This window comes from Falco naumanni, chromosome 7, assembly GCF_017639655.2.
Source record: "Falco naumanni isolate bFalNau1 chromosome 7, bFalNau1.pat, whole genome shotgun sequence".
NCBI classification, from domain to species: domain Eukaryota; kingdom Metazoa; phylum Chordata; class Aves; order Falconiformes; family Falconidae; genus Falco; species Falco naumanni.
In genome coordinates, this window is record NC_054060.1 from 7,732,211 (window position 1) to 7,755,616 (window position 23,406).

Genomic DNA, 23,406 nt, shown 5'->3' on the forward strand with positions numbered 1-23,406 from the left:
AGGGAGATTGTAATTAATGTGTTAATGCAAGCCTCAATAGGGGTATTTGTTTCCAGTGTTGTACCTGTCTCCAGGAAATTATGAAAGAGATGCAGCATATAATACAGCATGAAAATATTTGACTGAATGGCTTTAAGGTTGTTCGAAAAACCTGTTGATCTAATCTTGTGTGCAACTTCTGGATGACCCCAAGCGTATTACTGCAGTGGTGAGGTAGCTTTCAAACATTAGGACTGGTTAGTCTTGAAAAGTCACAACCACAGGAGGAGGAGTTATTCAAGTTTTTTGGTTCTCTAATGAGCAGGGTGAGACGGCCTCTGTGTGTAGCAGAAGGTATTTGAGAAGTAACATAAAAATTGCCATAAAGTATGAGAAGACCTAGTTTTATGTTAATGACCCACTTTTTTTTTTTCAATTTGATTTTGTTTTTTATAGTGTTATTTTTAGTTTTTGTATTGCATTTCTCTTCCTTCCTCTCCCTTAACAGTATAGATGAATTTTCATGTTTTTATCTCTAGACTTTTTCTTATTTCCTTGGATGCTTGTTTTTTGTCTTTATCTGTGCCTTTCATGAAAGCAGGAAGCTGCTTGACCAAAAAGCAGTGGTGTCAAATCTCTTGATGTTTTAATCATGTTTGCCTTGTGGTTATCCTGCAGGTCTTTTTTTCTTTCTGATAGAACTGTAGTTTTCTCAGCAAGTTTTGTGTTGCTTTATCTTTTTCCCCAAAGGCAAGGTAGGCCTGTAATACTTCTGGTTTTTTTTCCTCTTCCACCCAGATACCACCGAAGAGTTGAAACTTCATGCATCCCATAAAAGCAGTAATAGGTTAAGTCATGCCTTTTGGGTTCTTGCATTGGCCTATGCTTTTGTTGTTGGCATCCCATGCACTTTTAGTGGTTCAGAAGTTCTTTTTCGCTGAGTTAAAGCAGTAAATGAATACTCATCTTCAGCAAGGTGAATAGGTTTAGTAACGTCCATAAATACCAGTGTAAAGGAGGTGCAAGTGCTTACCTCTCCTATGAAATGCCCCCATATCCCACAGACAAGTTAAGACATTTGCTTGTATGTTGCTTAAAAACAATTTCTTAGTAACGTAGGAAGCTTTTTTTTCCTTCTCTTCGTTTATTTCTGTGCTGTGGTTTACATGGCATCTGAGAGTGTCAAAACGACTACTCAAGACATAGTAAAAGGATTTTGGAAAATTTTGTAGTGAAGTCCTAAAAAAAAATTTCATCCAACCTCTGCCAGAAGATTTCAAAACCAAGTCAGCCTGGTTTTGGCTCTCTCTGCAGCATGCTGTTTTGTGGCTGAATGTACTAAGACAGTATATTTGACAGTGAATGAACTTCTCCTGTTGAGTCATCTTCCTGTTGTGTGAGGGAGGCCCTAGCTGCCTGGTTTGTAACTCGCTCTCTCATAGAAATGTGTTAGACTTCATCTCTGTCCCTGATAACCTTGCACTGACCTGGTGCTACAGGGGCACTGGCTAAGGGATTTCAGGTGGGCTAGGATTCAAGCCAGAGCTGTTTTTGTAGTGTGACCCTTACATTCTTCTTTAACTCCCCAGGTGCATTGCTTTCCAGGTGTGAGCAGTCCTGCAGACCACGGAGACTGAAAGAGCAGGAGCTGGAGAAGCCAGCTTGCCCTCTGTAGTTAGTGCCCCTGTGCAAAACAGCCTTGGATCTGACACAAGACCAAGTGACAAGTCAAACGTGTGGCAGTCATGTGTTGGTTAGCTAATACCATCCAGATGATTGTAAGAGTATTTTCATATTGACGCTTGCGCTGATCCAGTCCACTGCAACAGTTTCTTAGAATGACAAAGTAGTAGTGTTGCTGTAAATCCTCAAATTTTTAACTCTGCCTAAATTTCGTACGGGTGCCAGTAAAGCAAAGCAAACTGCTCGGTGAACTCTTTGCTATACACAGTATTAGTGCTGTATTTTCTCATATAAGAAGATTGTTCCTTTGCAGAGCTTTTGGGTGAGAGAAGTAGATACAGATTACCACACGTTAGCAGTCGTTAACATTCGCAGTCTTCAGCCGCCTTCCAAAGTTTCGTTTCTCAGCACAACACATTCAAAGGTCTGTGATTTCATTGCAACTGAAAAGAAAGTTCAACCTATTGAGAGTTAGCTTTGCTCATCCAGCAAACCTCAAATCAATTTTTTCCTCAAACCTTTTCAACCTTTAGCATCTGATTTTTTTATATTAAGCATCAACGTAACTGTCATTAAATACTAATCTAGGCAACAGTGAAGCTATTTTTGCTATTTGGTTTATTGCGTGAGGTCAGAAGTTTGCGTGTGAATCTTGGGGCACAGTGTGAGCTTCAGAGTTTTGGTTGGTTTCTGACCAGACGAGAGGGTAATGGGATGTACTGACGTCCTGCAGGTTCAGGTTGAGAGAAAGCTTTCATCTTCTTTTGCAGTTTCCTTTATTTATCTTTTTTAATAGCAGAGTTACCCGTTTTACCGGGTCTTTTTGCACGGTTTCCCTGGAGCTGGCGAAAACCCGGATTCTCTCTAAAGAGACCTTTTCTGTACCTACCTGTCTGCTTCACAGACCCGATCGGAAGCGGAGGGACGTGTTCCGAATCGCAAATGCCACTTTGGCCGCTCGAAACAGGAATGCGACTGGGACAGATCACTTCACCAACGCTTCTGACACAGAGGAGAGTGAGGTGGAATACCCGTTCTTTGAGACCAAAGTGGATGGCAAGGAGAGAACTGTGATCTCCCATCTCCAGCCTTTTACTCTGTACCGCATTGATATTCACAGCTGCAACCATGAAGCTGACACGCTTGGTTGTAGTGCTTCCAACTTTGTCTTTGCAAGAACCATGCCTTCAGGTACGCTCTCACAAGTATACAGCTTCGTTTTATTTTCTGGGGAGAGATCCACCTCGGGGAGGATGTACTGTACAAAAACAGTCAGGAAAACATTGGGGTATAATAAAAAAATTCTATGCAAGAAGATAAACTGGAACTATATAAAACTTTGTTACAGTAGTTTAATGTCCTTGACTGGTCTCTTGTGTGTACTGAGCGAGACATGCTGAGTCTGTCCTGTGATCAGGAGAAGGGTCGAAGTGTGTGCGTTGACTACTGAGACAATTATGAGAGAATCTGTTTCCCAGGTATACAGGTGAGACCCACAGACGTGGTGGGTTCAAAGGTTTTATTCTGCAGTTCCCTGTACGCTGAATGGAGACAGGGGAACATTGCTCAGCTAATGTTTAGTTTTGCTGTGTTCACTCTGAACTGTTTGCAGATGTTAGTTTTGCTGGTGGGAATGTTTGCCAAATGTTTCTTCTGTCACAGAATGACCATGCATTTGTCCAGCCTGGAAACAGGAGGGCTACTGTGTTGCTTTGTGCCCAATCGCTGGCATCTAGAGTATTTCAAATAGGAGGCATTGAATGCTCTACTCATGTTTGGGACTTCTACAGATTGTACTTCTTCTGAGAAGAATAGAGATGATTTTAGTGTAAGCTCATTGCATCCAGCAAAGAGCTTCTGACTCTAGCAGATGTCTGGGAATATTTGATGCAGAATGGTAGCAATTTTGTTTTGTTTCTGGAAGGAAAGAGTATCATAATCCAGATCCAGCTGTGTCTGTAAAAAAGCAAAAAGTATTGCTTATTTCAAGGAAATAAGGAAATCTGTGAGATCAGGGAAAAGGAAATAAGTGTTCCCAGATTTTTAGCGCATGGCTCTGAAAATTAAAGGCTAAACAATTCTGTTTTCTTCTAAACTTATCAACTGTATTTTTTAAGAATTGGTCTTTTTTTCTTAGACTGAAATGGTCTTTATATTTCTGTTAAATTTTGAATGAACCACATAAAATTATCAGGAATTAAATAGGGATAAAGCAGTTCCTGAATTGCGATGAGACTTGGCTTCAAGCTGTGCTAGGTTTCCTAAGATGGAGTGTTTTAGGAAAGGGATGTCCGTGGGGCAGACCTGGCGCGTTGATAGCTGCTTGCAGACAGGTTCCCACATGTGGTGGGAACGGCCACCAGCACCGTTTTGGTGTGGTGGAAAGTTTGGAAGAAAGAATCAGATGCTGATAAACGGGGGTTTTTTGGCACCCTGAGCGCAGTGACTAACACAGAGCCCATACCTGGTGAAGCTGTGTATGCTGCGCTGTTTTTCTGGCCACCAGCAGTTCAGGGACGGCTAATCTCTCCAGTGGGCCCCTAGCCCAATGTGTTTTGTTCTCTGCATCTTTGAATAGTGCCCACTGCAATGCTTTGATGCCTACAGAGTACTAAGAACCTCTTATTTTCCTCAGCTGTTGCCGAAGTTCCTGTTTCAGACATAGGTATTCTTCTCACATTGCTTGTAAATATTTTACAGAGGGAGCAGATAACATTCCAGGAACAGTAGCATGGGAAGCAAAAGAAGAAAACACTGTCTACCTGAAGTGGTTAGAGCCTGTGAATCCAAATGGGCTGATACTAATGTATGAAATCAAATATGGTCAGCATGGAGAGGTGAGGATTTGACATGTGTCTGTTAAGAGTTGTGTCTTGTAACTCATGATTTATACACAAGGTGGGATCTTTCTTAACATGCTTCTGTGCAGTGCAGCAGACCAAAGATAGAAACTGTGATTTCAAACACCCAGCACCAACCAGTGTGCCCTTCATTTTGTTTATTTTGACGGTTTTTTAATTCCACTTACCTCCTTAAGGTGCGTGAAGAACAGCTAATCAGATGGGGCTTTTTGCTTAGAAAAACCAGCTTAGCCTGCAGCTGTATTGTTTTCTCAAGAGTGAAGGAATGTGAAGATACTAACATGAACTGTAAACTGCTTTTTTTGTTTTAGGAAAAGCGGGAATGTGTTTCCAGGCAGGAATACAAGAAGCTTGGAGGAGCTAAACTCACTCATCTGAACCCTGGAAACTATTCTGCTAGAGTTCAGGCCACTTCGTTGGCTGGAAATGGGTCATGGACTGAGCCAGTCTCTTTCTATGTGCAACCCAAATGTAAGACAAATGGGTTTTGGCTGTGTCAAACTGGGGGACTATTCTCTTTTTTTAATAATTCCTGATGTTTACATATGTAGCTGGGTGCATGAGCCTCTTGCCTATACTCTGAGTACTCCTCTTATTTACTGATGGTTCTTTGGGAACTCTTTCCTGTTCCATGTTTTTTTGACAAGTGTTGACAATCCAGGAGGTGTATCTGAGGTGTGGTCCTTTTCTTTTGTGCAAAATGCATGCATTTCCACACTGTTGTAGCTTCCTGTGATGTGCAGCTATGTTGGGAATGTAATGTTAGCCATAACATGGAGCTGGATTGTACAAAACCCTGGCAATAAGGCACACCTGCTTTAAATTGCAAAAGAATTCAAGAAGCAAATCATTTGTTTAGATTTTTGGCTGGCAGATTTTTTTTTAGTATCAAAACGCTTTTTCATATGACCTACTCCGAGTGATGTTACATAAAGATAACATCCTGATGCTGGTCCTGGCAGTGGGAATGGTGTATACTTTGGAAGAACACCACCGTAGTGTCCACAGAGACCCCATCAAGAACTTCTGTATTTAGTTGTAGAGCAGATGTACCCACAGAAAACTGAAACCCCCATCTTCTGTCCCTTTTTGGATTTCGAATTGCTGGACTTGGAAGAACTTGAAGTAAAGAGCAGTGTGTGTATATTCTGAATATAAGTATCAGTGTTTGCAAGTTGAACAAAAGGTGGAAAAAAGGTGAATATGCAAGTAAATATTTACATATTGTTCACTGAGGAATCTAAGTCCTTAAGCATAACTTGTGAAACCCCAGACAGTTGCTGTTCTGTACAAAATTGATGCTTTTTACTGTCTGTTCCCTTGTTCTACTCATCTGCAGTCAGGGAGCGTTTCCGAGTACATTTTTCCACATCAGACAAGGAAATGAGTACTTTGATTCTTCCCTGTATGGAAATATACTGAGTGGGTTTTGAATGTTTCTTTGTTAATGGAGATTTTATACAAACCCTAATACAATTGTTTTCTTGTTGGTTGCAGCAGCAAACTATGGGAACTTCCTGCACTTGATAATAGTGCTCCCTATTGCTTTCCTGCTCATCATTGGGGGACTGCTGATAATGCTGTATGTCTTTAACAAAAAGAGGTGAGTTGTATATGCTTACATTACAACTGCAGGAGAGGAACGCTTATTTTCAAATCTGTGCTCATAGAGCAAGTTACAAATTAAAAAGAGAAATGGCATTCAGAGGACTCGAGAAGCTGAAGTAGGTTCTGCCTTGTTGGTGTGTAAAAGGGGGTGGTTTAGAGTTACCAGTGAGCATCTGGCTGCTGCTTGAGATATGAAGAGGCTTTTTATTACAGTATCATGTTTGAGAGGGAAGAGGAGGGCTTGTCAGGAACATATCTACTGGGACAATGATGGCAGACACCGAACCTATATCATCAGAAGATTTGACTGAAGTATGAGTCAGTATAAATCACAGAAACTTAGTTCTGTTTAGGCTAATTTGATTTCTTGCAAATTCTAGAGGTTTTTTGAAGTCTTTATATCCACTTGAAAAATTACTTTCTGGACAGAGCAGTCTTGGGAGCAGTTCTATTAATCTGTTTTCCTCCGTTTTCTTTTTTGTAACTAGTTTGTTTCTTTTTTAATCTATTTAATTGAAATACATAATGAGAACTTAATAGAAGTCAGTGCAAATGTTCAGCCTTGCAACTTTCTAGGTATGGAGATTTTTTATTACACTCATAAATTATGCTCATTGAGTATCCTGTTATTTCCAGCTTTAAGTCACTTGTAGTATCGCAGACAGTAGTACCAGTTCTTCTCAAGTACTCTAGAAAGGGCTTTATATGTAGTGAAGTACAGTAGCTGCTTGGCCTTCCCTTGGGCTCTCCTAGGTGAAATGAAATGCCTGATAACTACTTCTTCAAACTGTTGTTCTAACCCACAAGAAAGTTTTGTCTTTGATTTTTTTGACATCTGGTTGATAATGTGATTTCTACAGCCTGCCTTCTGCAAGAGCTCTCACACTGAATAAATAAATCTTATTCTGAAAATCACCCCGGATCACCCCAGTAAAACTGGGCGGGGAGGGACGCAGCTAGGGACAGTATGCGTGTGTTTGTAAAATAAAATAGAAACACTTGTAAAATAGTTGAATGGGATTTCACATAGAAAACAGCCTTGCACTTCGCTAGTCCACCTCTCTCCCACAGTAGAGCAGATGATGTCAAAGTGTGTTCTCAGCCCCAGGTCTCCTGGGTTGTATTACCGTACAGCAGCCTTTCTTAAACGAAGTTTACTCAGCAGCTCAAAGTACCTTGTGTTTACGTTTTTCTGGTACTGGTTTGGCGTAGAGAAGGCTGCAGTTTTCCTGGGAAAGCTGTTCTGGGATGTTTTCCCATTGATTATGTGAGGTAAAATAAGAAATTGGGTTGTCCCCTTTGTCTGAAAAGCTCTCCACATACAGTACATAATATTCTGTGGTTGGGCAAATGGTGGAAAAGCTGTAGAAGAGGTGGTCTGAAATTTACTTAGGCTTAAAGATTAAAAAAGAAAAAATATATTTCAACAGGAACAGTGACAGACTGGGCAATGGAGTACTTTATGCTTCTGTGAACCCCGAGTACTTCAGCGCTTCAGATGGTAAGTGTGGCCGTACGCTGGTGATGCTTTTACTTTCACGTAGTCTGTATCTGACTTTGAAAGGTATGAAACTCTGAAAGGGATGTTGTAAAACCCCTTTCTCTCTTTGTTTTATTAGCATAGCCATGGAATCCATCACTGATAATAAGTGAATGTCACCTGTCTATTGGAACTGGGGAGTTTCTGGTGGTTTTTTTTCTGTAGATTATTCAGCTGAGGCTAATTTGGATGCATTAGTTTCACTGTCAGATTATCTACTCATCCAGTGGTGTTTTCACTGGAGTGAAGGAGGAATTCATGAATTAATCTTTAAGGTTTGCCCTTTTGAGCCCTGTTTTGACCTATCGGAACAAACCCGCTGCTTGTTTCTGTGTACTTCTCATGTGGAAAAGGGTAGCGCTTAAAAAAATACTTTCTCCTTACTTCCCATGTCAATAAAGCTCTCCAACAACCTTTCACAGTTAGAGAAAGAGAAAAGCAATATTCTGGACTTCCAGACACACCACATGCAGAAATTTTGTCGTAAAGTGGACTCGGATGTTTAGTGTGATTCATATTTGTTTCTCTTATCTGGAGTATAGATAACCCTGTTTGTCTCTAGCTGGCAAACTGTTTTTAAAGGTAGTTTCAGACTGCCCTAATGTATTTGTGACTGATGTATATATTTGGCAATGACAGTATTTAGAGGTATTAGACTGTGGCAGTGTTTAGATCCCAGCTGGTGTATTGGTGCTGAGTGCTCCGCTAACAGAGCGAAATAACTGTAGTTCTAAAATCAGATGTGGGGGCTTGGGGGGCATCTTTAATTTCTTAAAGTTTTCTGTGAGAGACACAATGTGGATCATGCTCAAGTTTTTAAAACCATCCAGGAAATAAAAATTCTTTAAAGCAAAATTGCTGTTCCTAGAACAGTGTGCTTTCTTAGTTTTCCTTTCCGTACGTCTGTGTTACTTTCCTGTACTTCACCACTGCAGGAAGCTGTGCCTGCTGATGGTGTAGATGAGCTTGCCAGTTCTTGTGTTGGCTGTCCCTGAGCAGCAGCAGGACCTGAATAGCTTGGCAGTCCAGGGATCCTCGGCGTCTCCAGAAAGCCCTTGTGCTGCGATTGTTGTAGAATGGAGAACTCTGGAAATTCAGCTTTCTGGCTAAATGAATGAAGTAAAAAAATAATACAAAAAGCAACTGTGTTCTTACTGGAACCCCTGCTTGTTAGATAATTAATCCCCACCCCCACCTTGAGGTGTGGTTGTCTGTAATGAGCATGTGCCTGTACTGTATGGATTATGTACCTGTGGAGCTCTTCGAGCGCAGGAGGAAATTGGAATATTAGATTAATTTCCTTCAGGCGTCATTTCTTCTGCTTGTGGTTTAGTTTGGTGCTACTGCTGCAGGCTTCTTGCCAGAACAGTGTTTCCAAAAGCCCCCAGGAGGCTAATGGGTTGAGCTGGAGTAGCAGTGGAAGACTTTATGGTTATTTTTTATAGCAGCACCATTAGGGTTAAAGGTCTGTCAGTGTTCATGCTATAATCCTCTATTTTTGCATCCTGTCATTTCACCCATCCAGAGCATGTGACACAACTGCCCCCTCCTTCAGTGACTGATAGGCAGCAGCATCAGTGACTACTCGGATGTCTTCTTGCCTGAGGCAGTCCTCCCTCGTGGCAGTCACCTTCAGAGATCTCTCTTCTGCCTCAGATCAAAGACTTGCAGCGGCAGCAAGTTCTGCCTTTACTGGTGCAACAGTGTGTGTGCAAGTGATTAGAATAGTTTCATGCGAAGAGCCTGCTAGATCAGAGAGTCCGTTTCCCTCTAGTCATAAAATCAATCTGTTAATGGAGAATACAGCAGGCACTGAACTGATACAGATGATCAAGTATGTTTGATGCTGTCTGGAGGAATTAGAAAATCAAGGATCCCAAGAAAAGCTCAGGCCTAAAGTATTGATTCAGGCCTCTTTCCCACCCTTGTTTTGTGCTTTGAGGTTCCTTATTTTTGTCCTCTTGCATCAGTAGCCTAGTGAGGCCACTTCAGGTCCATCTGCACATTTCTTCAAGATTATTGGCATGCCAAGCATCTACTTACCTATGTCTGGGAAAGACCACGGACTATTTACATGTATGGTGCAAGGTCTCAGCATTGTGCGTAGTGTTTTTTACGGTAAAATTGTTTGGGCAGTTGGTATCGTAAAGCAGTGAGTGATCGCACCACCCGCAGAAGTGGAACACGTGGCCTGTTTTTTCTCTCCTTAGTGTATGTTCCAGATGAATGGGAGGTGCCCCGTGAGAAGATCACCATGTGTCGGGAGCTTGGGCAGGGCTCCTTTGGAATGGTGTACGAGGGGATAGCCAAGGGAGTGGTGAAGGATGAGCCGGAGACCCGGGTGGCCATCAAGACCGTCAATGAGTCCGCAAGCATGCGTGAGAGGATAGAGTTCTTAAACGAGGCCTCGGTAATGAAGGAGTTCAACTGTCACCACGTGGTAAGTCATGAAAATGTAACGAGGCTGTGGTCCTTACGGCTGTGGTGCTTATTGGCGTGAGGGCGGCCAGGGCATGTCTTCGCCCACTGAAGTGGGAACTTGGAATTCTAGCTGCAGCTCTGCGCTACTTGATAATATTGTGAAGCAGGAGTCAGAAAGTGGAATCGAATCTACTTTCAAACCTTTCCCACAGGTTCGCAGGTATTTGGGGCTACATATCAACATGAGTAACGATTACTGCAGTTTAATTAGCTGTATTGGTAACTGAACATTTGTTTTTCTCTTCCAGGTTCGGCTGCTTGGCGTTGTTTCTCAGGGCCAGCCTACGCTGGTTATTATGGAGCTGATGACACGTGGAGACCTCAAAAGTTACTTGAGATCATTGAGGCCAGACACAGAGGTGAGTCGTGAGCCGCTGGATGTTTTTTTCTTTCTTCAGTTAGAATCGTCTTGAATGAAACAGCATCACGTTGGAAGCAGCAGGCAATTACCCTTTCTTGTCCTTCTCCTTAAGCTTTAATAACAAAACACGAGCTGCTCTGATTTGCAACACCTTTGTTTCATGAGCTAGCCGTTGCAAACAGTCATGTACTGCATGGAGTAGGTCCCTTCCTGTGTTACTGCGTCCTGTTTTCCAGATTTGGATTAAATCTCTTGTCTAATTTAATTTCTCATCAAGATGTTAAACAAAAAATTGGCTATATGAAGGGTGCATGTTTGGGTAGTTGTTTCATGTTGTATATCCTGCCTACTGTCTCTTCTGGAAAGTAAAAATCTAGTACCTTAGCTAATATGTCTAGTCTAACACATTGACCATCAGTGTAACAGCTACAATTGCCACATATGATACAGGGTCTGAAGAATATAGATGACACATAGGTCACTTGTCACTGAAATCATAGTAGACTACATAAGAAATTAGCTCAGCAGCTTTTGTCCTTGGTCTAGAAATTCTGATGTGAGTAACTTAAAGGAACAGAACACGAGCATTATATGTGCACGAGAGAATGAGGGTACTGCGGGTAGCAAGAACAGTTACTTGAGAGATTGGATACAGAAAATAACCATACTGAGTACAGGATTCAGAAAATGCCGAAGTAAACAACTAGCATTTATTATTGTTAATGTTTCAGGTTATGCGAAATAGTTTTGGTTGAATTCAACAAAGTTGATAAAAAAGACAGTGGCATTATATAGAAATTACCAAAACGAAGAGCTCTGTACCTGGCTGTTCTGTCTTGTATGCTGATGCTCTCCAAAGCAGTTTGAATTTAGGCCTGTGCCTAAATTCCTTGCCTTCCTTGATATGCATGTAAAGCATGGAATAAAGTCATCTGAGACCTGTATGAGGAGGAAGGCAGGATGCTTCGACAAGGTGTGGATGGAGGACTTGCCTGACCACTGGCATTACTGATAATTTAACCATGCAGCTTCCATACCTATGCCCCCTGGGGATTCAACTCATGTTGGTCCATCTGGGCTTTCTTGGTTGGATCTTCTTGGCTCCCATGAGGTATGTTGCACTCAGCTCTTGGGAGCCTGGAAGTAGTGGGTATGTCTCGTTATCGCAACACAAAGTAGCCCAGTTTGAAAGTGGTTGCGGGACTGGACACGAACACTTTCCGTGGAAGGCTGGGTAAGGGACTGTTTAATCTCTGGGTGGGAACGTGAAGAAGTTCAGTGACTCGATCTGTGCGCTTTAGGATCTTTGTCATTAGCAGCATTTAGTATGTAACGCCATGGTTGCGGTTTACTCTGTCAGCGATAGTTATTCAGGGGGTGTAAGGCTTAGGCAAATTCATACTGGTAAGGATGGTGGGACTTAACCGATTGCGTGTAAGTACCTGAACTCCTTCATCCATGAGATGAGAATGGCAGAAGCCATGTATCCATGGTACTAAAGAGTGAATTGGCTTCAGAAGAAATTATCCCATAAGCTTTTTCTCCTATTTACAAATAGAAACAATTCAGGAGACATCTGGTTATGGAGAAATGGGGAGCAAGTAATGAAATCATTTAACATTATCTGGTTGTTTGTGAAGATGGTAGAACAGCAGAAGTCTCTAAAATCAGCCCTCTGCTTTGTGTCTCAGAACTTGCGTGGCAGAAGGACGGACATTTCATAGGCGTAAGATAACATCCTTATACCAAAAAGTCTTTCTGGCTTGTATTCCCTGAAACAGAATGGCCTGTTATAAAATAGCCGTTTAGGAGTTCAGTTTGTAACCCAGCTTGGTATGGCCAGTTTTCCCACTAAGCAGATGCTATAGTGTATGTAATCATGAGTTTCTCTTCAGCCTGGATCATGGCAGGCTGAATTGTGATAATGTGAATTATTTTTTTTTTCCAAGGGGGGTAAGGGTAAGTAAAAATTTTAAAAAATAATACATTGCAGTTTGATGTAGAAATAGTCACTTTTTCTTTCACCCCACCTGTTTTATCTTCTTAATCTTGCTCAGAATAATCCTGGCCAGACACCTCCAACTCTGAAGAAGATGATTCAGATGGCAGGAGAGATTGCTGATGGGATGGCATACCTCAACGCCAACAAATTTGTTCACAGAGACCTTGCTGCGAGAAACTGCATGGTGGCAGAAGACTTCACGGTGAAAATTGGAGGTGGGCTTTGGTGACTTTTATGCAAACTAAAAGCATCATCCTGAAAAATCAGTATCTTAGAAGGCATTTTAATTTTTTGAAAGCTGCTTGAAAGAGCTTTTACAACTTAGCTCTATTTTAAATTTCTGCAGAACGAAATGTGTTCCTTATGAAGGCTTGCCGTGATTTAAGACCTGTGAGCAGTCAACACTGAGTTGAAGCTCTTGGAATACCTCTGCGTTCCAGTGAGGAAATAGTATAGTGTGGGGGTTTAAAAAGAGCTAGTGCAGCAGTGATTTGAGGTGCAGATGCTGCAGACATCTGGGTGGATGGCGTAGTTGCCACTGGTGTGTCATTCGCTTTTTTTGTTTGTGTGCAAAAATAATTCCACCTCCTGTTTGTTGATTCAGGAATAAGAATTTTAGGAGTATTTTAAAGCATATCTGATTTGGAAGTGGAATGTAAGGCTTGACTTCAGCTGGGTGCTTTCCAGTCTGAACTGGAAGTTCTGCTTTCCGGGCAACAGAATGGCTTTTCTTCTGCTCTGCTGTTAGAACACCACTTTTTTTTCCCTTCACCATCCCTCCAAAATAGTGTCAGATGAGTTTTTTCAGAATTCTCTCCAGAGAGGGTGATTTTAAGCTTTTGGCTGTTTTTGAGTTGTGCATATTAAAATAACATGTATAGCAACAGCCTTCTGCTGTAGGAAACTAATTCTTTTTCTCTAAGCTTAACTCAGCTATTTTGATAATTTGTGTAAGTAATCCTGTCATTTGGGAAAAAGAAAAAATGATTTCATTTTGAGTCAGTTAATTAGGAAATAAGGTCTTTGGGGGATTTTGTGCATTTTCTGCAGGTTTGAGGGAAGTCAGCCTGAATCCTTCCCATTCCACTCCTCCCCTCCCCAGCATGTTTTACAATTCTTCGAACTGAAGATGGTGTATTTCTTCCCTTTAACATGGTACATGGTTACCCCGAAAGCATTTCATGAAATATGCTGCACTGCTCTCATTTGTGTACTAGTATTGAAAATCCCTTCGTATAGAAACAGTTTAGCAGCATCTTGACTAGAACACGCCAACTCAGAGTGTTTCTATCTCAGAAGAAGAGCTTTATGCTACACTATCCTATGCTTGTTGTGTATCTTTTTCTTATTTGCATTACATTTTTAAAGAATTTTCCATTCAGCCAGGATAGTCACCCTGGTATGTGGGAGTGATGGAATAGCTGCACAGATGGGCTTTTTAGTCATAATCACTGAGGGTACCAGTGTCCGTAGCAGACCAGGAATGAGGAGGATCAGTGTTGGATCACTCATCCAAGCCTGGTAACAATGAAATCCATGCAGTGGTAATAACGACTGAGAACTGGAGGAGTCCTGTCCTCTTGCCACTCCACTTTTCCCAGGAAAAAAATGGGCACCTACAGGTCTATTGATAAAATGAATTTTGCCCTAGCTCTGTTATGTTAGCACACAGCATTTAATATTAGCAAGAGATGTGATGCCACCTGATTTATTAACTTTTTTATTCGTGTCCAAAAACTTAGTAACTGGTTTCAATAAGCTAGTCCAAGACCCAGCAGTTATGTGTGCATCAAACTGATTGTACGGACAGAAAATGCTGGAATGAATCTGAGTTACCATCAGGAGATGAGCATTGTTACATCCAAGTCTTGCAAATGCTTATGCATTTACAGATAAGGACATGCTTATAACCCGAAGTATGTCTTTAATAATCGTCTGTGTTAGTCACGAATGAATAGCCTAATCCTCTGTAGTATTTGGAACGGTGTATTACATGGGAACTGGAAATTACCTTTGGGGAGAGGAAAAAAATGGGAGAGAAGCATTTACTTCTGTACGTGAGATTCTTCAGTTAAAGACAATAGTATTAAGTGCTAAAGGAGCTCTTTACACTCTTCAAAAAGGAAAGTCAGTCACTGAATGTAGGGAACAGAGTAGTGAATTACATGGCCTTCAGAAGATTTAGCTTACTGCAAAGCTTGAGCATAAATCCTGGAACTTTTAATATTAATACATTTAAGTCATTCCAACTTCTCACCCCCTGAAGTCAGCGGTAAAAACATCTGTTGGTTTTGTTGGGAGGGAAGCTAACCAGCCCTAAGGCGGCATCTAAAGTGCCTGCAAAGTAAAGTGTTGTGGTAACGGATTGCAGATTGTTTGCACAAAATTGTGATTCTCTGCTGGCCACAGTGGCTTGTAATAAGCGGAAATGTTCATCGTGTTATTATGCAAACTCAAAACATTTATACCTTCTAGATTTTGGCATGACAAGAGATATCTACGAGACAGATTATTATCGTAAAGGAGGGAAAGGTTTGCTGCCTGTCCGCTGGATGTCCCCTGAATCACTGAAAGATGGAGTCTTCACAACGCACTCCGATGTCTGGTAACAAAAAAAGGGCCTCGAAAAACTGTTTTAGTCCCTCTTCTTTCTAGCCTCTTCTCTTGTTGTAGTAGACTTAACTATACTGCTTCTCCTGTCCCTTCAAAGGTAACTTTTTTCCACTGTGAAGCTTTCTGCTTTATATCTTGTGTTTACATTGCAAAAATCAAAAACTTGTGAGGTTAAATTCTGCTCTCGGAGAGAGCAGAATTACATGGATTTCCCAAACTGGAAGTGGCGGCCTGTTTCCTGCTGTGGGTTGTAAAATCAGTTGTGCAGTGAAAAACATTACCTTCACCTGGAAGAGCAAGTTGTCATTTTTCAAATTGCCCTCCTTCAAGAAAAGCATTAAAAGTTGCCAAGAATATAGAAAGGTTCATAGTGCTGACCTGCTTTTCTATCAAAACCTTCTGTGTAAATAACTCCGCTTTCCCGCAGATGGTTTGTGTACACTAGCAGGTTTTTTCTTGGGAGTTCTCCCTTGCGTATATCCATTTGGAGCTTTGTTTGCTTGTTTTATATACCGCAAAATGCAGAAATTGGTTTTTTTCTTTAAAAGCACATTGCCTAGTTGCTGTATTTGTGAAGTTATTAATAGAGGCATTCAGGAGCTTTCAAAATATTCTTCTTAGAAGAAATAATACTCTGGAACAATTCCCCCTCCACACACACCCCACCCCCCCCCAAACTTCTGCAGATAGGTAGGGAGAACTTGGCAGAAGATGAACGTGTACTGGCAAAACCTCTGCTCTGTCTTTTATGGTTTCTCTGCCTTCCTAACAAGATCTTTTTACTGCTGATCTGTTACAGAATTGGCAGCTGATTGCCTCCAAATGGCTAGAAGTCAGTAGGAATGGTATTTTAGTAGTAAACTGCATTTTCTTTAACAGCTTGAGGATTTGGGAGTCAGTGGACTGTCGTCCACAGCACTAGCTTCAAGTGAAAGGGTCATAAGAGGAATTAATGTAGCACATGAAAAAACACAGCACCAGAACATTACTTTAATTTTTTTTGTGTACGGCTAGTAACTTATTTATGAATCCAGTAACCCTCAAACTTGGAAATAGATGAAAATAACCACTTGGAGTTGAAGGGGGGAAGCCCTGTATCGGCCATTTATCTAATGGAACAGTGCAGGCATGCTTTTGGCAGTCCCCCTGCAGTAGAAGAATTTTGGGACTTGTAATGGCTTCACAAAGCAGACGTAAATTTGGAATATATTGCTAGAAAATCTGCAGATGTAAAGCTGAGCGAGCCTGGAGTTGAAGAGCTGGCAGACCTGCCTGTTCTTACCGCACAACCATAACTTTTCAAGTCCAGCCGTCATCTCCAGCCATTGTATCAAAAGTGGGACTGCAGCGGGTCAGGTGTTCAGCTGTGACGTACTGCACTTGTTCCATACATGCTTTCCTTTTAACCTCTAAATATTAAGTGACGTTATTGTTTAAACATAACTCAAATTCTAGACACACACACACACACCCAGATATGATGCCAAATCAAGCACCAGGAGTTAAATTAGTGCTTTAGCTGTTGCAGGAAGTACCTGAGCTCTCCTTGCAGTGCGAACAAGATTTGGCATTCATCGGTCCAAAGCAGGGTTGAGCAAACAGTATGGCAGCTTATCAGTGGGACAGTCTGCGCGAAATATTCTAGCCAGAATCACATCAAGGAAAGTAGCTTACTGATTATAAGGCTGGAAAACTTAGGAGGAGGAGGAGGAGTAAAATCTGACTTGAAAGCATTGAGAGGAAGAAAATGTTCTATGGAGACTAGCTCCACAGCTCTCATCAGTATTTCAGACAGCTACCCCTTGGGATGGTTTGTCAGCTTAATTGTTGGAAGTGACTTATTCTGAAATTTGGTTTTCAGAGGTGTAGTATCTTAAGGTACAAAATACCCCTGGTTCAGCGTGAGGAATATGCTGCTTGTTTAGAACACAAATACATTTGCGTTTGCCGTGGGTATCTACAGCTATAGATTCAGAGTTTTCAATCTGAATTTGAAATGTAATGGAGCTTGACTCATCACTCTCATGAAATAGTGTCTATTTACCCGATTTGCTTATGCCCAAAGCGATCATTCCAGTTTACTTCTCGATAACTTTTTGACCAAACACTGTACCTTGAAGGTCTCTTCGTGCCAGGAAAAATCACCTGACTACTGGTATTGGTTCAGGTTTTGAAGCTGCTTCATGTAAACTGTGTACCTTGGCCGTTTTGGGGGCCATTTTTTTCCATCAAACAGTAAAAAATGTTGAGATTGTTTTTTCCTGCCTTTTTGGTAGGTTATTTTGACATCTGGTTCTATGTTCTTCAAGATGATTTTTAGGAAACAGAATGTCAAAAAGACAAAACTGCGCGAGTGGTCAGAGCCCGGTATTTACTAGCCGTAAGGTGAAAATGCGAACTGCAAAAGGAATATCTGGAGGTTTTGAATGGTGGAGCTTTATTTTAGCAATTCATTCTTTTATTGCTTTTCAGACTGAAGAATGAGGTAATTAAACAAGACTGTTTCTGTTGTAGTTAGGGAAGAAGAACATTTTAAAATTAAGGTAATACTGTTCAGGGTGAGGGTGTATTTCTATAAGTCTTCAGCGTCTTGCATTCTTTCAGGGCTGGTAGTTATCTTGAAGGAGCAACATGTTTGTTTGTTATGATAATATGACTAGTAGGTGTGCAAGGCTTGGTCTCATTATTCCTGCAGTGATCAAAGCAGCTTCAAAGACACTAGAATGTTGAGTTGACCCTCTGTCCCTCCCTCCCCTGGAAGGCAAACAATTGCAAGCCTGTCTGTGGCTTCTGGCTCCAAATACAAACCATTTTAGATACAGTGGATAACTGAAAGATAAAACCACTCTACCGTAACTGCCAGCTAATAATACTGGACTCCTGTTTTCATAACAATACCCCATTGAAACTACGCTTTTTTTTCTCTAAACTTGACTCAGCATTTTAGCCACAGAAGGCAAGACTGCATCTAGATTTTCTTTGCACACGCAGCAGCTCTAAAAGTAGATGACTCTTCAGTGCAGGACAGACAATTTGAGCCATGTCTGCTCAATAAACTAATTTTAAATGGAGATATTTTTAGAAAGTGTCGATACGTAAGTTCAAACTACCCAATTACATAACTGTGTTTATCTTTCTTCACCAGTAATCAATTGCTATTATTAGACAAGCTTCTTTTTTCACTTCTGTGGTCCTTTGTAGTTAGTGGAAGGAGCCAGAAGGCTCCCTTTCAGGAGCAGTTACATGCATGTTGCAAAAGGGATAACTGAGTTTCTCCTGGAGGCTTACATGTTTTGCTGCTGAAGCAGCAAATTTAGGCCCTTGGTACAAGAAGCCAGAGAACGTTCACGTTTCTTCCATGTGTTTTTCAAAAATTGGTTTTGTTGCTTGCTGCTGTGCCAAATGCCTTGATCCTTACTTTGCACCTTTGACTTAAGAGTGTGGAAGAAACCAAAGCAGAGGGATAAGTGGAAAGTATTACCCAAGGAAGTGGGTTTGTGTCTGGGGAGCAGAGGTTGGTTGGTTTGCTTGCTTTTAGTGGCCAGGGCAGCGGGATGCGCAGGTGTGTGGCGTGCATTTGCTGTCTAGCTCTCGGCTTGCCCGAGCGGTAGGGGAAAAGACGCAGCTTTCAAATCGGATTTGTGTGACTCAAGTATTTCGGATGAAAAGCAGCTTCCACTGGAATGAGAGCTTACAGTTCTGTGTTTATTGCCTTCTCAACGGCTATCAGGAGTACCTGAGATATGTTACATGAAGATTTTGAGTTTAGGTTTTTTTAATAAATTGATTTTTTTTCTTGCTATCTCTGGGCTTGGGGGAACAGGGCTTGTTGAGCTACCTTTCAATAACCAGTCTTTGCAACTTCTCCACCTGCTTGGAAGGTTTGATTCCCTGCACCCAGCCACACAGGGATCTTTTTGCGGACTTTAACAATCAGATTTCTATCCAGTCTGAGGTCCTCTGTACAGGAAGCGCAGAGATAGGAACAGAGCTTTTTCAATTCTTTTTCTTTGCCCCATACCTGCATTTTTCCTTTTCCCCTCTCCACTGTTCTTCCCACCTCGCGGTATGCCTGAAGTCTGAACTCAAAGCCATGGGAGAGGGAGGCGAGATGCAAGCTGATTCTTGTCAGGCTCACAGCTTAAATCTCCTCTGGGTTAGGAGGCTTCTGGTCAATGCAGTGAGCTGTTTTCAGTGATTGACCTGTACAGAACCAGTGTAACCAAATGGTGTTGGACCACTGAGCGATCGTAATCATGGCCAGCTCTGAGCTGTATGGTGTGAAAAATGGAGATACAGTATTACCAGTCTTTTCTTACAGAGGTCATTCTGAAGAGTCATTCAGAACTGGAAGCCTGTTTCTCACCATCAGCTAGAGGTGTTTGAAGTCAACAGTCTCTTACACTAGGTGATGTGGCTGTCGCCATAGCTGCATATTTTTGAGCAGTTGGAATTTTTTGGTAAAAGAAAATACCCATGGACACCTACTTGCTCAGCGTCATCTAGGAAAAATATCCTTGTAAAGATTGCTTGGCTTTCTAAAGGTCTGATTTGTTTTCCAGGTCTTTCGGTGTTGTACTTTGGGAGATCGCAACGTTAGCGGAGCAGCCGTACCAAGGCATGACCAATGAACAAGTGCTCCGCTTTGTGATGGAAGGAGGTCTGCTGGAAAAGCCAGACAATTGCCCTGATATGCTGTAAGTGTCACCAGTTACTGCTGTGCTCAGTGCCGTTTATTCTTCCTGATCCCTTCGATGTCCTCTTCTGCCCTGTCTACCACAGGAGGGGTTATTAAGGAGTGATCATAATGTGAGGTGCTGCTTGAACAGTCTCCATCAATCTAGTATTTTATGGCAGTTAGACATACTGGAAAACAATTTTGCTTGTGGCCAGAATCTCACTTTGGGCTATCTCCTCTAATAAGGAAACAAAACCTAATTTTTATGTTCCTGAATAAAATTAGACTTAATACAAGTTCATAAGCGACGTTTGCACAGCAGAAGACTTTGTGTCTCAATCTTGTCTCTTCTGCTTAAAGTAATTCTGTCAAGTGTGAAGAGAAAAAAGAGCATAGGACAAGGGGAATGCATTGTGCATAAATGCTGTGGAATTCAACTTTTTAGTTCAGCACACAGATAAATGAATGTATCGTTCCTTTGTCTGAAGCAGCGCTGGATCTGCTATTTCAGTCACAGTGCTCATCACATGGAGATAAACAAATCTCCCCTGGTAACAGTTCCCTTTCCCGTAAGCGCAGAGAGCAGCGCACAGAAAAACCTTTGCCTGCCCCTGGAGTCGATAGAAAGCCTTGCGGCCGGGGAGGGGTGCGATGCAGCGGGCTTCGGTTTTTAGCTTTACATTGTTGAAATACTTCTGCTGGCTTTTGTGTACAGCCGTTTCGGTTGTTCAGACTTTATTACTTTGATATACTTCCCAAACTGGCTTTTGGGAAGGAAATACTGCGTCTTGCAGTTATTGAAATTTGTTGGAGGCCCACAGAAGGGATACAATCACTTAAGGGCCTCAGCTGCTTGGGATTCTTAGGAAAAGAGCTTTTTTGGCCGGAGCGCTGGCTTTGGTTTCAGATGACAGGCAGCGTTGTTTTGTTGTTTGAGGGGGGTGGGTGGTATATGCAGGGGGAGGTGTAGCTGCCATGTGATTCCTCAGTTTCACATTCTTTCCCTTCCACGACGCTGTGGAGAATTTCTGGCAGTCGGATTGACTGGGGATTGTTTAACACGGAGCGGTGTAGTGGAGGGGGGGAGCAGGCAGAAATGGGGGAACAACAGGGGGTGTGAAGGGGGTCAGCTCCCCGAGCCCGCAGGAAAAAACACACAAGTCTACAGTGAGAACGGACTCAGCAAGAGATTCAGCATTAGAAATTCCCTGTTAACCTGGGGCGGGTGTGGTATGAGCAGGGCGACGGAGGGGGGTCACCGCGAGAAGCTCTCTCTACTGCAGCCCGCCGGCCGCTCTCTTTCCTCCTCAGAGACACCCCCTGCCCGCTGGGTGTTGCTTCTGGACGAACCCACTTCCAGGGAAACCGGCTTGCAAGCGGGAGAATTTGGTTAATGTCTGGCAGAGCAAATCTTTGCACCAGTGTTTAAGAGCAAAGGCCTTTTTTGTGCTGATTTTAATGAAGAAGCTCTTCACATGTTAGTTGTGTCTACCAAGACGTTACCCTGACATTGCAGAGATACAGAGTGAAAAAAAATAGAATCTTCCTTTGGATTTAGCCACTTCTTTCCATCAGAGCAAGGAACAGTGCTGAATTCGGAACTAAGGCACATCCAGTGGCGTGTGGCATCTTTCTTTGGTGATATAGCTGTGTATAAAATGTCCTGACTCTGTCAAAAATGCAAAAAAAATAATAATACATTTGAACATATTGGGCTTAGAAGCTTATTGCGACTTGCTTTAGCTCCCTTTCAGCTTGTTTGGTCTTATGTATTAGGACAGACCCCTAAGCCTGCTGAAATTCAAATAGGCAGTTGTAGGAATAACCGTAGGGAGCTCCAGGAATAATCTTCACCTTTGTCCTACGCACATGTATTCGGCACTCAAAGAACGGCTTTTGCGTTACTATGGTGCTTTTTTCTTTGCATGTTTTTGCCTCTTTCCCTGTCTTCCATCCCGTTTTCCCAAGATGCTGTTAAGATGCTGTGCAACACTCGGTAACCTGACAACTGCTGCCAGTCTTGAGCCTGGCGCGTGTCGCTGCTGGCAGGCCCGGAGACCTGGTCTGTAGGCAGAGTTCCTCTCCAGCTGTCTGATAACCGGCTTCTCAGCACCTCAGGTAGCAGGGAAACTACTGAACGGACAGAAGGGTGCTTGGAACAGAGTTGCCAAGAGCCCTGAAATGCCGTGTGGATCTTGCCGTGCATCCCCAGCATGTTTCAGGCAACGGCTTTGTCAAGCACTTTATGAAACCCTTCGTAAAATAGGGGGTCCTCTTGGTGGGGTTTTTTTTTTTTGGAGGCTGCTAAAAAATTCTGTTGAAAGACAGGTTTCTGGGCATGTCTGTGCCAGTGGAAGGTATTTCTTAGCACAGATCCTCACTGTTGGAGGCTGACTGGTCTGTGATAGTTCATTAATTCAGGAAAGCGAAGCCCACCTGCTGCAGGGAAGTCAGTATGCTTCTTGTGCTCGGTACCGTGTGAAAGCAAGTGAGAAAGGGGGCCAGGAGCTGCAATTCCAAATATCTCACGTGGTAGGCTACAAATGTAGAGATTATTTTTTTCTTTAAATCGGTTTGCCTGGGAAACAACTAAAATTATGGGCAGAACACAAATTTACCTTTCTGTAGAGAGGGGGGTACACTGACAGACAAAACCCTCCAGAACGGTTGGAGGAGGTGGGCTGCTGTGGGGAAGCGTAGATGAGAATGGAGAGATGAGAGAGGGAACGATCTACTGGTTTTAACCTCGACGATCACATGAGTGGGGACACAGCCGTGCACGCTCCATCCAGCGCAGCGGTTTTCATACGGGCCTCGTGTTGCCCCCACCCCCCACCCCGTGTAAGTGCTAGGTGGTGCGAGCAGTCTTGGATGGTCCATCTCTCCTAAGACTGCGGTGTTAGTAACGCTTGTTAGTGGCTGTGCTTTCCTAGCCCCTGGCAGCAGCGCGTCGGTAGCTTCTAGCTGGATTAGAGACCAAGGAACTTGAAGAACTGGAGAGGTTCTGTTCTGCAGCCTGGTTGTATCGGGGGCTTGTGCAAAGGGGGATTTTACGGCACAATTGTCTCGCAGTTCAGAGAGGTGGTAAATTACTGTCAAAGGGCTAAGCACAGGGGGGACGGTATTTCGAGAGGCTTTTTATTCTTGCACAGGGTGAAACAAGACTCAGTTCTGTTTATGCTACACCCTCTTGGCATAGTTTGCATGGTTTTACAGACAGAACCATGCAGTAAGACAGATGGTTCAATAAGACAGTGCCAGGAGAAGCTTTGCTGTTTTTCTTCTCTTCCTGTGTAATAAATTCTGTTTTTATGTACTACCATTGTTATGGCAGTGTTCATCAGGTGATGGCTGTGTGGCAAGAAGGTTTGTTACAGCTGAAGCTCTCAGACAGTGTGTTCCCATGGGGCTTTTAAAAGTTGTGGAGGCTGGAATTCCACTCTGTTTTTGAAGCAAAAATTGCTTCCCCCACATGTATTGTAGATGACTAGACTATTTACGCATTGCTGATTTTCCCTTTGTTCTGGTGAGCACTCTGTTAGAAAGCAGGGTCTGCTGTGCAGAGGTAATGTCAGCATGTAGCAACAGCAGAATGGGAGA

The 23,406-nt window shown here is 42.5% G+C and overlaps 1 protein-coding gene across 2 annotated transcripts in view; it reads left to right on the forward strand.

The window, feature by feature from the left end:
• Positions 1–23,406, forward strand: part of IGF1R (insulin like growth factor 1 receptor) — a 195,635-nt gene that overhangs the window by 161,878 nt on the left and 10,351 nt on the right. The window contains exons 11-20 of one of the 2 annotated variants that reach the window (XM_040599601.1): positions 2,567–2,853; positions 4,363–4,499; positions 4,835–4,994; positions 6,021–6,126; positions 7,562–7,632; positions 9,882–10,111; positions 10,401–10,511; positions 12,571–12,730; positions 14,991–15,120; positions 19,691–19,825. In XM_040599601.1, the coding sequence (XP_040455535.1) occupies positions 2,567–2,853; positions 4,363–4,499; positions 4,835–4,994; positions 6,021–6,126; positions 7,562–7,632; positions 9,882–10,111; positions 10,401–10,511; positions 12,571–12,730; positions 14,991–15,120; positions 19,691–19,825 (1,527 nt within the window). The remainder of the gene's footprint in view (positions 1–2,566; positions 2,854–4,362; positions 4,500–4,834; positions 4,995–6,020; positions 6,127–7,561; positions 7,633–9,881; positions 10,112–10,400; positions 10,512–12,570; positions 12,731–14,990; positions 15,121–19,690; positions 19,826–23,406) is intronic. The other variant, XM_040599603.1, reaches the window with a different exon arrangement.